This window comes from Megalobrama amblycephala, linkage group LG2 (genome assembly GCF_018812025.1).
Source record: "Megalobrama amblycephala isolate DHTTF-2021 linkage group LG2, ASM1881202v1, whole genome shotgun sequence".
Lineage (NCBI taxonomy): Eukaryota > Metazoa > Chordata > Actinopteri > Cypriniformes > Xenocyprididae > Megalobrama > Megalobrama amblycephala.
In genome coordinates this window covers 3166738-3181011 of record NC_063045.1, presented here as the reverse complement: position 1 = coordinate 3181011, position 14274 = coordinate 3166738, and the positions used below count along the sequence as shown (strand labels likewise).

The following is a 14274-nucleotide window of genomic DNA, read 5'->3' as shown; positions in this document are numbered from 1 at the left end:
GCAAGCCAAAGGCGACAGTGGCAAGGACACTGCTAAGTGTATTAATTGTTATATACTTGAACTAATTGTTTTATACTTGCACTAGCATATTGTATATAACAATTAGTTCAAACTTTGACCTGCGGAGGGCAGTAATACACTTAGCAGTGTCTACACTGCTGGAATTCTATTAGAGAAGAAGAAGAAGAGAGCTAGTTCAAGATGAGCATTTATGGTTAAAATGTATACAATTTTTATTTATTTTTTGTAGAAAATGAGTGATGGTTTCTCTAGATAAGACCCTTATTCCTCGTCTGGTATCGTTTAAAGCTCTTTGAAGCTGCACTGAAACTAATTTTTACCTTCAACCGTTTGGAGTCCATTGAAGTCCACTATAAGGAGAATAATCCTGGAATGTTTTCATCAAAAACCTTCATTTCTTTTCGACTGAAGAAAGAAAGACATGAACATCTTGGATGACATGGGGGTGAGTAAATTATCAGGAAACTTTAATTTGAAAGTGAACTAATCCTTTAAGTCATCTGATCGAATAAATCAATTATTATAATAAACATAATTCTGAAAAATATGGAAAACTTCCTAATAGCAATATATTAGTTATATAACATTAAAAAGTATCATTAAATCTGATTTAATTGAAGCTTGACTTTTATTTTGTCGGTCGTTTCCCCACAATCCCATCGCACCGGAAGCAGTCGCTGGCTGTTTGCTGCAGGCGAGGGCAGAAAGAGACGCTGCTGGGCGCCTCCCCTTCCCCAAACCAACACAAAAAAACTACACAAAATCACCCGTATCCAGCCGATAACAGCCTGGAAAGCAGCAGAGGGGCTCCCGCGTGACCTCGCGCCTCTCCGCGGACAGAGCAGCTCCTGTTTAACGCGCTCGCGCGCTCCAGAGTGAAGTTTGACTGCAGTTTCACAGGTGAGTCGCGACAAAACCCGAGATTCCCTGGCTGCGTCTCAAACCCTGGAGTGCTGCCTACATAGACAGCATGTGTGGCCTCGATGTGAGCGTGCGAATGCCCCGTGGTGAGGTGCTCGCTGCTGTCCGTGTAGGGAGCGCTCTAGGGTTTGAGACAGACTCTGTTATTATATTCTGCATATGTCTGTGTGTTTATAGCAGCTTCTGCTTCTGGATCAGGTTTCTCTCTGCCTGTGCTGCTTCAGCTTACTGGGGAAAATCCTGTCTGAACATAAACACAACACCAGTGTGTCTGCAATATATAATTATTAAACTGTGCTGATAATGAGCTGAAGGTTTGAGGAATTCTGGATTCATGTCATTAAATGATAGGATTTAAATAAAAAAAATACATGTAAATAAGAGGGTGTTTCATTTGGAAAATTATTGTCATTGCTATTATTTAATAGAATAATTATTAGTAATTTTAGACTGTTAGAATTCATTATTTTCTTTATAATTAAGCAAACTGGTTAAAGAAAAAAAACTTTTATTTAAAAGATTGTTTAAATAAATTTTTTACATAATATTGTTATTATTTAATAGTAATAATTATTAATTTTTAGGACTGTTAATTTATTGCGGCATTATTTTCATGGTAAATAAGTAAATATGGTAAAATGGTTTCTAAAAATGCCTAAAATTTTGTTAGTTGTTTTATTTATTTTTTCTCGTTTATATTCATTTATTATTATTTAATAGTAATTATTGTTAATTTTTTAGCACAATTAATAATTATTAATTTTTAGGACTAATTTATTGTGGCATTATTTTCATGGCAAATAAACATAAAAATGCCTACAATTTTGTATGCAGAACATTAATTGATTTATTTTGTCCTCATTTATATTAACTTATTATTATTTAATAGTAATTATTGTTAATTTTTAGCACAATTAATAATTATTAATTTTAGGACTAATTTATTGTGGCATTATTTTCATGGTAAATAAACATAAAAATGCCTAAAATTCTGTATGCAGAACAGTAATTGTTTTATTTTGTCCTCATTTATATTAATTTATTATTATATAATAGTAATTATTGTTAATTTTTAGGACAATTATTAATTTATTGTGGCGTTATTATTTAAAAAGGTTCTGATGGACCTAAAAAAGTTTCTTTATGCAAAATATTATTTGTTTTAATTCTTATTCCTTTAATATTTACTATTTTCAAGCAAACTAATTAAATAAATAAATTATATTTTTCAGAAATTAAGCTTTTATTAAAAAAAAAAGTTTTATATAATATTCTTATTATTATTTAATAGTGATAATAATTAATGTTTAGGACTGTTAATTTATTGTGGCATTATTTTCATGGTAAATAAACATGACATTTTGTATGCAGAACATTAATTGTTTTATTTTTTCCTTGTTTATATTCATTTATTATTATTATTATTTAATAGTAATTATTGTTAATTTTCAGGACAATTATTAATTTATTGTGGCATCATTATTTAAAATAGTTCTGATGGACCTAAAAAAGTTTATTTATGCAAAATATATCATTTGTTTTAATTCTTAAGCAATCTGATTAAATAAATAAATTATATTTTGCATAAATTAAACTTCTTTTGTGTTTTAAAAGTTGATTTTACATAGTAATATTATTATATAATTATTAATTAATAATTGAAATTTTTCTTTGGTTTTTATAAATATCAAGCATAAAATGGTTAATTAAAAATAATTAATAAATAGTTAATACATGAATTAATAGTTAATTAATAAATAATTAACTGATCGTCCTAAAAATCATCTGAAAATTGTTTATGCAAATTTTTTTTTATTATTTTCAAGCAAACTAGTTAAAGAAACAATGAATTGTATTTTGCATAGATTAAACTTTTAAATAAATAATTAACTTTTTATAAGTTGGTTTACATAGTAATATTATTACTATTATTGTTATATAATAATCAATTTATTTTTTATAAATATCAAGCATGAAATGATTCTGATGGTCCTAAAAATCCTCTGAAAATTGTTTATGCAAAATATTATTTATTTTCCATTTTTTTCCCATTAATATTAATCTATTTTTTTTATTCTATTAACTTTATAACAATTAAAAAAAAATGTAACATTATTTTCATATGTATAAAATAGTTCTGATGGTCCTAAAATCATCTGAATATTCTTTATATAAAATAAAAAAATTTTTATTATTCCTTTTAATATTTATTTATTATTATTATATATAAAACGGCAGCTCTGCAGAATGTGTTTTTGTGTGTCTGTTGCGTGTGCGTCGCTCATCTCTCCGTTGTGCTTCCCTCTGCTCTTCCAGCTCTAACTCCTCCTTTTCTTTATCTCCACCTGCAAACGTTCCCCTTCAACCCACTCCTCCTTTCTTTCCTCTTCTCCTCGTCCTGGACCATGTGTGATAATGGGGATCTGGAGGACAAGCCGCCCGCTCCGCCCGTGAGGATGAGCAGCACGATCTTCAGCGGCGGCGGGAAGGACCACGCCCTCGCCGCCAATCACAGCTCCAAGCCCCTCCCCTCTGTGCCGGAGGAGCGCAAGCGCAACAAGATCATCTCCATCTTCTCTGGAGCCGAGAAGGGTGCGTATGCAAACACGTCCAGGTCACATCGCACTCATTCAACTGCATTTGTGTGTCAGAAACGCGCTTGTTGGGCTAAAATAATATGAGAAAGTAACATTTTTTTTAATTGAATGTTGGAAATAAGTTGATAGACTTATTATTTGTCACCTCTCCAGGGTGCAGTGTGCTTATTTTTTTAGTGTCTCCTCTCACATAAACCATTTTTCACATCTGCAATAGAATCTAAGCACTTTCGCTTTCACTCAGCGATGTGTTTCATATCTTACTGTACATGTTGTTGTCTCTGGAGATGCATCACCTCGAATCACACTTTGGGTTTTTTTATAGCATTGCATCTCAGAGACGTGTGATCTGATCTGTGTGAATCTCGTTCATTCTCATGTGCGTGTCGCCTGACAGGAGGTCGAAGGAAAGACCGAGATAAAGAGCGGCCGGAGATCTCGCCGCCCTCAGATTTCGAGCACACCATCCACGTGGGATTCGACGCGGTTACTGGCGAGTTTACGGTTGGTATACGTCTATACTGTTATCAGTGCTTTACTAGGAGATATTAAGTTGTTATAGCATAATTAATGATTTATAGTAATTGTATTTATTATATTTTACTAGTTATACTTACAGGGTTGTTGAATGCTCGAATATGATTGGTTGACGAACGTTCTAAGATGTGCAGTTATTTTCAGGGAAACGCACGACTAAAGTAGTTCCAGGCAGGTTTTGACCGCATTACAGTTCCATATCACTACGCCAAATGATTTCAAAAGGTCCTTACAGCCTGCGAAAGAAACATAAACACACAACGACACCAATTATGCAGATAAATATAGTAGGGCTGAGTAAAAAATATTGATTTTAATCAATTCTCATTTTTACGAACCGATATTGATTCTTAAATCCCAAGAATCGATTAGTCTAGTCTGTTTTCAGTTGATGAATGAGCAGAATATGTAGCGCCTCCCATCCAATAAATCGCAATAATCTTTGTTACTTTTGATATGAAGCAAAGTCTCAGATTTCAAATGACGTCCATCTTATTATGAGATTCCAAAAATAAATACCGTTTTGGCGCTGTTTAATGTGGCGTGACAGATCGCTTTAGCACCTCAGTTAAAGAGAAGCATGTGATCATCCTCTCCTCTGCTTTAATACCAGTTACAGCGAAATAAACATGCATGAACATCTGAAGGTATGTTAAAATATACAGTACAACTTACTGAAATCGTATCATGTCTCGTGTAATCGCTCAATCAGTGTTTCAACCTCGGAAAGACGTCAATAAAACAGCTTGTAAACGATGTCACGTAACGTCAGATTTACCTCAGAAAAACATATTCAGTGACCATAAACTCATTAGTCAGTTATAAAAGTGCTCTAGAAAGCAACATTCTGATAAATATAGCTATGCACCGTTTACATATTCATTATTATTCTTCAATATTTAATGCATGTTTGAATAAATCAGTTATGACAGCCACGATTTAAATGTTTATATTTCAAAAAAACGAATCGGAGTAGAAATATGATTATGTAATTCTAAACTTTATTTATAATAAAAACGTCATTGAGTGTAATTTAAGTGTTTGTATATAAATAAGTTAATTTAACCTTCAATATTATTATAGTAGTACCAACTGACTCTCATGTGTAGTTTACAGCATTAGTTGATTTTTTTTCCTCTAGAAAATTTGGCATGAACTGAAACTGAAATACTACATCCAAAATAATCGAATCGAATCGAATTGAAAGCATGTGAATAGTAATCAAATTAAATCGTGAAAATTGTGTCAATACCCAGCCCTAAAATATAGTAAACAACAGGATAAAAACGACAATATTACATTTTATCATGTATGTTATGTTTACACAATTTGAATTGGCTGAACTAAAGTCTGATAATATTTGCTTAAAATACGGGCCTGCTTCTGGAGGTGTAAGTGGAGACGGTGTGTGTTTTCCCACAGGGAATGCCGGAGCAGTGGGCCAGATTACTGCAGACCTCCAACATCACCAAGTCCGAGCAGAAGAAGAACCCACAGGCCGTTCTCGACGTCCTCAAGTTCTACGACTCCACGGGCAACGGCCGGCAGAAGTACCTCAGCTTCTCCTCAGGTCTGCTGGAGCTCGAGTGTTTGATGCTGATGTTAGTGTCACGTCGTACTGACCGCTTCTCTCTGCTTCTTTATCCACAGAGAAGGATGGATTTCCCTCTGGTGAACAATCGGTATGTTATTTTACAGTCGTTGAGATGCTGTTGTAGTTCATTTCATAATTGGTTTTTATTTTTGTGTTAAAGTTTTAGTAACTTAGTTATTTTTGTTATTAGTTTTTACTTTTATTCATTTTTATTTCAGTTTTAGTTATTTTAGCACATCAGGATAAACTAAATTATGAGAAATATTGCTTTGGCTGAAATATAAACCCGTGTTATTTTAGTATATTTTCCGTTTTCATTTTAGTTAGATTGAATTATTTTGTTGTTGTTTTTTTGTCATTTTTATGTTATTTTATTTAAAGCAACATAAATATTTTTCTTTTTTTTTTTTAGTTTTTGTTTCAGTTAATAAATTTAACATATTCATTTTAAGGTAATTTTATTTCAAGTAATGTATAGTAATTTTTATACATTTTTATACATTTTTATGTCAGCTTTAGTTATTTTAGTACATTAAGCTAAATTGAATGATAATGAAAAATGTTAGCAACTGGCTGAAATAAAGCATGGTTAAGTTTTTAAAAATATTTTCTGTTAATGTTTATTTTATTTTAAGAAACAATTTTTTTATGATTTAACGTATTCATTTTAAGTTGTTTATTTTATTTTAAGTAATATATATTAAATGTTTTCATCTTTATAAGTTTTTACTTTTTTAATAAAAAGTAGTCTAGTTTTATACATTTTTATTTCAGTTTTAGTTATTTTAGTACTTAAAATTTAAACTAAATGATTATGAAATATTGGCAACTAGCTAAAATTTTTGTTGTTTTGTTTCTGTTAACATTTATTTTATTTAAAACAACAAAAATGTCTTTTTTTATGGTTTAGTTTTAGTTACCTATAATAACCCTGATATAAACTTTATTTTATTTCAAGTAACGTAGATTAATTTAGTTGTTTTTTGTCATTTTTATAAGTTTTATTTATTTATTTATTTATTTATTTATTTATTTATTTATTTATTTATTTCAGTTTTAGTTATTTAAGTACATTAAGTTAAACTAAATGATAATGAAAATGTTAGCAACTGGCTGAAATAAAGTATGGTTAAGTTTTTAAAAATATTTTCTGTTAATGTTTATTTTATTTTAAGAAACAATTTTTTTATGGTTTAACTTAATAATTTTAAATTAATGTTTATTTTATTTTAAGTAATATATATTAAATTTTTTCATCTTTATAAGTTTTTACTTTTTAAAAAAAAGTAGTCTAGTTTTATACATTTTTATTTCAGTTTTAGTTATTTTAGTACTTAAAATTTAAACTAAATGATCATGAAATATTGGCAACTAGCTAAAATTTTTATGTTGTTTTGTTTCTGTTAACATTTATTTTATTTAAAACAACAAAAATGTCTTTTTTTATGGTTTAGTTTTAGTTAACTATAATAACCCTGATATAAACTTTATTTTATTTCAAGTAACGTAGATTAATTTAGTTGTTTTTTGTCATTTTTATAAGTTTTATTTATTTATTTATTTCAGTTTTAGTTATTTAAGTACATTAAGTTAAACTAAATGATAATGAAAATGTTAGCAACTGGCTGAAATAAAGTACGTTGTTTTTTTAAAAATATCTTATTTCTGTTTAAGAAACAATTTTTTTATGTTTTAGTTTTAGTTAATAAATTTAACTTTAACTTTTAAGTTAATGTTTATTTTATTTCAAGTAATGTAAAGTCATTTTTTCATCTTTATAAGTTTTTGCCTTTTTTAAAAAATGTATTTTTTATTTCAGTTTTAGTTATTTTAGTACATATAAAATTAAACTAAATGATCATGAAAGTTGTAACTGATATTTTTATATTATTGTTATTAGTTTTTACTTTTATTCATTTTTTTTTTTTTTCAGTTTTAGTTCTTTTAGTACATCAGGATAAACTAAATTATGAGAAATATTGCTTCAGCTGAAATATAACCCAGTGTTATTTTAGTATATTTTCCATTTTCATTTTAGTTAGAGTGAATTATTTTGTTGTTTTTTGTCATTTTTATGTTATTTTATTATTTATTATTTTGTTTCTGTTAACATTTACTTTATTTAAAGCAACAAAAATGTTTATGGTTTAGTTTTAGTTAACTGTAATAACCCTGATATAAACTTTATTTATTTACGTTTAACGTATAGTATAGCGTTTTAAGTTATTTTTTTTTTTTGTCTATAGTTTTTTTTTATATACATTTTTTTTTTTACATTAAGTTAAACTAAATGATAATGAAAATGTTAGCAACTGACTGAAATAAAGTATGTTTAAGTTTTTTTTTCATATTTTATTTCTGTTAACATTTATTTAAGAAATGTTTTTTGGGGTTCAGTTAACTGTAATAACCCTGATATAAACTTAAACTTATTCTATTTTATGTTAATGTTTATTTTATTTCGGGTGACGACAATGTTTTTTTTGTTTGTTTTAATGATTTTAGTTTTAGTTAACTATATCATCCCTTGTATGAATAACAGAAACGCTGACCAAACCACGTCAAGCTTCTTTCCGTGTCATAATTACGCTGCTTTCCTTCCCTTAAACCTAAGCCTGTCAAAAAAACACCAGAGCCTTCATCCCCAATCAAAACAGTGGATGATGATGATGAGGATGACGATGAGGAGGCGCCACCACCTGTTGTCGCACCCCGACCAGAACACACCAAGAGCGTAAGAAGCCATTAGAGTTCATAGTTCACCTAAAAAATACAAGTACATTCTATATAAACTAGTGTTATTTTAGTATCTTTGAGATACCGTTTTAGTTTTTATTAATGTTTAAAATTATTTCAGGTATACACTCGACCATCGGTCATCGACCCCCTCCCTCCCCCCGTGACGTCTCCGGACAGCGAGGTCGCGTCGAAGGCCACCGACCGACAGAGACCCAAAAAGGGCAAGATGACCGACGAGGAGATCATGGACAAGCTCAGTATGTCACTTTATGTGTAGTTCTTTGTGCAATTTTACTTTTTTGCGAGACTCAAACCTGTCCTCCGTTCGTTCTCCGACAGGAACCATCGTCAGTATTGGAGATCCAAAAAAGAAATACACACGATACGAGAAGATCGGACAAGGGTAGGTCTGACAATTCTGCACATGTTCATGTTGATGGATGAGGATCTATAACTGTGTCTTTCCACAGAGCTTCAGGAACAGTGTTCACCGCCATCGACGTTGCCACTGGACAGGAGGTAATGCAAAAGAGAGGAATGGATTTGATTTTCTTTGTTTTTCCACACTCTCGTCATCGCAGTGCGTTTCTGTCTTTTAGGTGGCCATCAAACAGATCAACCTGCAGAAGCAGCCCAAGAAAGAGCTAATCATTAATGAAATTCTTGTCATGAAGGAGCTGAAAAATCCAAACATTGTCAACTTCTTAGACAGGTAAACGTTCGTCAAGTAACATTAAATTCGCCTTGAACTTGGCCTCCAGTCCCTGTCTAAAAGTTTTGGGTTCACCTTAATAATTGAAAAGTTTTTGTTTAACAATAGCTATGCTTCAATCAATGGATTTTTATGTGAATTTTGAGATATGCATTAAAAAAAGTGCTGCACAGAAGTGCCAAAACGCGCTTAAAATGTGCATTAAAACCCTTTTTATTTGATATAAGACATGCGCTTAAACTGCTTTGCAAACATATTTTTCTCGATGTGCAACAAAAACTTTTACTTAAAATGGTTCATATGAATGTATAACTGTACTAACCAGCGGACCGACCTCATTGCACACTATTTCAAATGCCTGAATGCTAGATAACATGACAGTATTTGATAACGTTTTTTTTTAATTTTTATTATTATTATTGTGCTATTGTGTAATTTATGTACGAAAAAATCCACTAACCATTCAGAAACGTCCAGTTTCATTCTAAAAGTTGTAACTTCTTCCTGAGTCTCTCCATCAGTGTCGACTCCGGTTTGAACAATGTAAGGCTGAACACCGTTACTGACAATCCCCGTTTTGGCTGCGTGAGATTCTCCAGCTTTGTTGTTATTGAGCTGTTAAAGCTCCGCCCTCTTCTGGAAAGGGGGCGGGGAGCAGCAGATCATTTGCATTTAAAGGGACACACACAAAAATTTGACAAGCTATAATAAATTATCTGTGGGGTATTTTGAGCTGAAACTTCACAGACACATTCTGGAGACACCAGAGACTTATATTACATCTTGGAAAAGGTGTGAAATCGGTCCCATTTTAATATTGCGAGATCTTGTGGCACAAGAGCTCCTCACACCCCTATTTTCTAAATTCCTTCTTGCGCGACAAATACTTTTGTGTCTTTTACCTCAACAGATCATGTAATTGGATAACTGCATTTCTAATTGTTTAATTTATTATGTTGGAAAACATTATTGTTAATGCGTAATTTATTATGTGGAGAAAATGAGCCACAGAAACGTCCATTTTTATTATTGATACTTTACACCAGTTTCCCAATGAGTGACCATTTTGAACACATGGGATGGGATACGAATGTTTTATGCGATATTTCAGTTTTTTTGCACAAATTTAATTCGTAACTTTGGATGGAAACAGCCATGAAGTTATAAGAGTGTTAATTGTGTCTCTGCTACAGTTTTCTGGTGGGTGAGGAGCTGTTTGTAGTGATGGAGTACTTGGCTGGCGGCTCGCTCACAGATGTCGTAACCGAGACATGCATGGACGAGGCTCAGATCGCCGCTGTGTGCCGAGAGGTGCGTTGAATTTTTTTTTTTTAGGGGGAAACCCTGATTAATGCACAACTCAACTTTGCTCTAAATTAAGCCTAGTATGTGTTAACAGGAAATAACCAAGTCGCTTAACTAATGAACTTCCTCTTGTCTGTTATCTTACAGTGTTTGCAGGCACTGGAGTTTCTGCACGCTAATCAGGTCATTCATCGAGACATCAAGAGTGACAACGTGCTTCTAGGAATGGACGGTTCTGTCAAGCTCAGTATGTTCTTGGTTCTGCACACTAGCGCTCTGGTTTTTACGAGTAGAAACAGACTTTGCATTAAGCATGAAGTTCAGTTAGATCACAGAACAAAGAGTTTGATTGTGGTGCCTTCACACCTGGTTTTCCTAGACGCATAAAGCGTCATGTTTGGTTTGGTTTAGCAGCTTGCTCTGAAATGTAGAGCCAAAACTAGGTGACTATGAAGAAACTGCAAACCCTAGACTTGCAGTGTGAATCAAACTAGCCCAAAATAAAATCGATAATTGACTTTAGTCAAGGTAGATGGCATTTAGACTACAATGAAGGCAAAACTGTGAATGGGCCTTAATCATGAAACAAGCAAAGCAAACTTCTGTGTATAAGTTGGTTATGAAACAATATTTTTGTCAGTTGTCCCATTTAATTTACATACTTCAGGTTTTCCAAACAATTTGCTCTTGTTTCATTAATGGGGGCCATAGTGTATCTCTTGTGGCCTTGGGTTGCATCTAGTTTCCCCAAGTCCATTGGAATTGTTTTGGAATTAAGTATTTTCGGTGTTGCACCATCTTGATTGATCAACAACACCAAATTATGCAAACGTATGACTTAGTAAACGAGCTGTTCTTCAATCCATCACATCCTTGTTGTCATTGGCGTCAAATATGGCATCTACAGAGACTGAGTACTAAGGTCTATAAGATTCATCTAAAGGTACGGTCAAATTTGCGTGCAAAAAAAAAGGTCCATTATCAATAGCTTAGAGATGTATTAAGCACTGCTCACACTGAAGACATTTTCAAACCAAGCAGCTTTCTGTTATTTAGCACTGCAGATTTGTGTATCAACTTGAACATGAACAAAATCTGTGTTTTCCTTACATGAAACTCCTGATTGCATGGATTCCTATTGGAATGAATGGATTTTACTCAAGTCCTCAAGACCTTTAAGGATTAGTCCACTTTTAAATTAAATTTTCCTGATAATTTACTCACCCCCATGTCATCCAAGATGTTGATGTTTTTCATTCTTCAGTCGAAAAGAAATTAAGGTTTTTGATGAAAACATTCCAGGATTATTCTCCATATAGTGGACTTCAATGGACTCCAGACGGTTGAAGGTCAAAATTGCAGTTTCAGTGCAGCTTCAAAGAGCTTTAAACGACACCAGACGAGGAATAAGGGCCTTCTCTAGTGAAACGATCGGTCATTTTTGAAAAATATGCTTTATATAAACAAATGTTCGCCTTCCAAGCGGTTCACATTCATATTCTTCAAAAAGCTTATGCTGTATGTCGTACGCCTTCCCTATTCTACTTACGGAAAAAATGGAATTGCCGCTGCGTTCGTTCTGTAAGTTGAATGCAGAATGCACTGCAAATTTGTGTATCAACTTGTGCATAAACAAAATCTGTTTCCCTCACATGAAACTCCTGATTGCATGGATTCCTATTGGAATGAATGGATTTTGCTCAAGTCCTCAAGACCTTAACTCATCAGTGAAATTACACAAACCAGGTCTAGAAATGTCTCTAACGTGATTTTGTCTCCTTCGCAGCGGACTTTGGATTTTGTGCCCAGATCACTCCTGAACAGAGTAAGAGGAGCACTATGGTGGGCACGCCATATTGGATGGCTCCGGAGGTCGTGACGCGCAAAGCCTACGGACCCAAAGTCGACATCTGGTCCCTGGGCATCATGGCCATCGAGATGGTGGAAGGAGAACCGCCGTACCTCAATGAGAATCCACTGAGGGTATGTTGGTGTCATTGATTCTCCAACGAATTCAATTTTAATTGCCAATTTGCGACTTACAGCGTCTGAAATCTCGAACTCTTTCTTCCTCAGGCGCTCTACCTGATTGCCACCAATGGGACTCCAGAGTTGCAGAGTCCTGAAAAGTTGTCGCCCATCTTCCGAGACTTCCTAAGTCGCTGTCTGGAAATGGATGTGGAAAAGAGGGGTGGAAGCAAAGAGCTTTTGCAGGTAAACCAGTCAGCAACTAGTACTAGAGATTAAGGAATAGCATGACTTGTGTGAACTTGTTCATTGATCAAACCTGATGTCGTCTTCAGCATCCCTTCCTGAAGTTGGCCAAACCTCTCTCGAGTCTCACTCCTCTCATTTTGGCTGCCAAGGACGCCATGAAGAACAACCGCTAGCCTCCCGCTCCGAACGAGCTGTGCCTGCGAGCGCAGCGGACTGCTGAACACTCTCGAACTCTGTGCCAGGTGTTTTTACCAGTGTGTCAACAACATATCAATGTTGCCAAAACAAAACTCCAAGCATTTCATTTGGGCCTTTGCCTGTTTTTAAACCTGTATTGGCCGCTGTGGTATTGAGGACAATTAGATGTCCTCCTTGTCCTCATGCGCTCATTAGATTCTTGTGGGACTTTGTCTGTGTTTTATGTATGAACTCTTCCACTCTTTGGCTTCTGTAGACCTCGTATGCTCCATAATTGATGACCAAAGTCAATTATGGTGATTTCAGATCCAGCTGGAGACCTTTTGTTAGTCTTTCTGTAGCCAGAATCATGACTGAAAACTGTGTAGCCTACTCCTGTTCTTGACCCGAAGGGAAGAGCACCTTACTGATACACGCCAACTGCGAGCAGTGAATGATTTTTGTAGTCACTTGTGCCTTTGTTGTTATTCCAGCAAACACCTTTATACTTTGTCTAAGGCAGATTTTTGCCATTGAACTTCCTCTAACCTGAGACGAAACTTTCATGTGATGAAATGTGTATATGACGTACTTCGAAGAAGCGTAGCATTTCAGTTGATGTAGTTAACCAAAAGCAGGACACGTAGATTAGATGTGTATGTGTGTGTACATGAACACTTTTCTTGTTGTTTTAGTAACTAACAGTTTATTATGAAGTAAATGCAGTTGTCGATAAGTCATGATGTAAGAATTGATAACTATTTTTATGCTTTTCAGTCACTTGTTTTGCAAGTAAAAGCCGGATTCCTGCAAATTCTGTGATCAATACAGTCATTGCAACATTGTGTACATCTCTTGTTCTTCATTAAAAGAGGACTTGAAACTTGAGATTAGAATAAACTCTCTCTAGGGCACTTTTATAGTCTGTTTAAACCTCGTCATGAGTTAACATGGTCATTCCTGTTATACAAAACCATTTGAGCTCTCTAACTTGTACTACTAAATTAATATCCTTGCATGTGTTTAAATTTAAGGATTTTTTTCTTTAAAGAGGCTTAGTTGCCTTTCAGGGATATGTTAATTAACTTAATTATAGTTTGGTTGTTTAAACAATTATTTTCAGATTGCTTAGTGAGTGATTCAGAGTTCATTTTCATGGGGAATGTCAACTTGAAGCTATTTTTACCTTTAAAAAAAAAAAAAAAAATATATATATATATATATAATATAATATATATATATATATATATATATATATATATATATATATATAAAAATGTTAACGTTGACTTTTCTTTGAATTTGATATATTGATATCTGTAATTTCAACTAACAGGGTGTGGGCTAGTGGGACAAACTAATATCACACATCATAAGGAAGTTGATAAAATCAATACTTCATGTTTGTGCTGTTGTTTTCCCATCAAAAATTACTAAACTTTCTGGAAGTTGAT

The 14274-nt window shown here is 33.2% G+C and overlaps 1 protein-coding gene across 2 annotated transcripts; it reads left to right on the top strand.

Annotated features, from left to right (window-relative positions):
- Positions 1-676: 676 nt before the first annotated feature.
- On the top strand, positions 677-13669 carry pak2b (p21 protein (Cdc42/Rac)-activated kinase 2b). 2 transcript variants are annotated; one of them, XM_048182101.1, is made up of 15 exons: positions 677-921; positions 3372-3534; positions 3937-4043; positions 5499-5646; positions 5727-5758; positions 8285-8404; positions 8528-8666; positions 8749-8812; positions 8880-8928; positions 9009-9121; positions 10315-10432; positions 10574-10673; positions 12213-12409; positions 12503-12640; positions 12730-13669. In XM_048182101.1, exons 2-15 carry the CDS (start codon positions 3399-3401, stop codon positions 12814-12816), a joined length of 1548 nt encoding a protein of 515 aa, XP_048038058.1. In that variant the 5' UTR covers positions 677-921; positions 3372-3398; the 3' UTR covers positions 12817-13669. The 2 variants fall into 2 exon arrangements, with proteins under 2 accessions (XP_048038058.1, XP_048038057.1); XM_048182100.1 differs by having other exon boundaries at positions 3259-3534.
- The last annotated feature ends 605 nt before the right edge of the window (positions 13670-14274 follow it).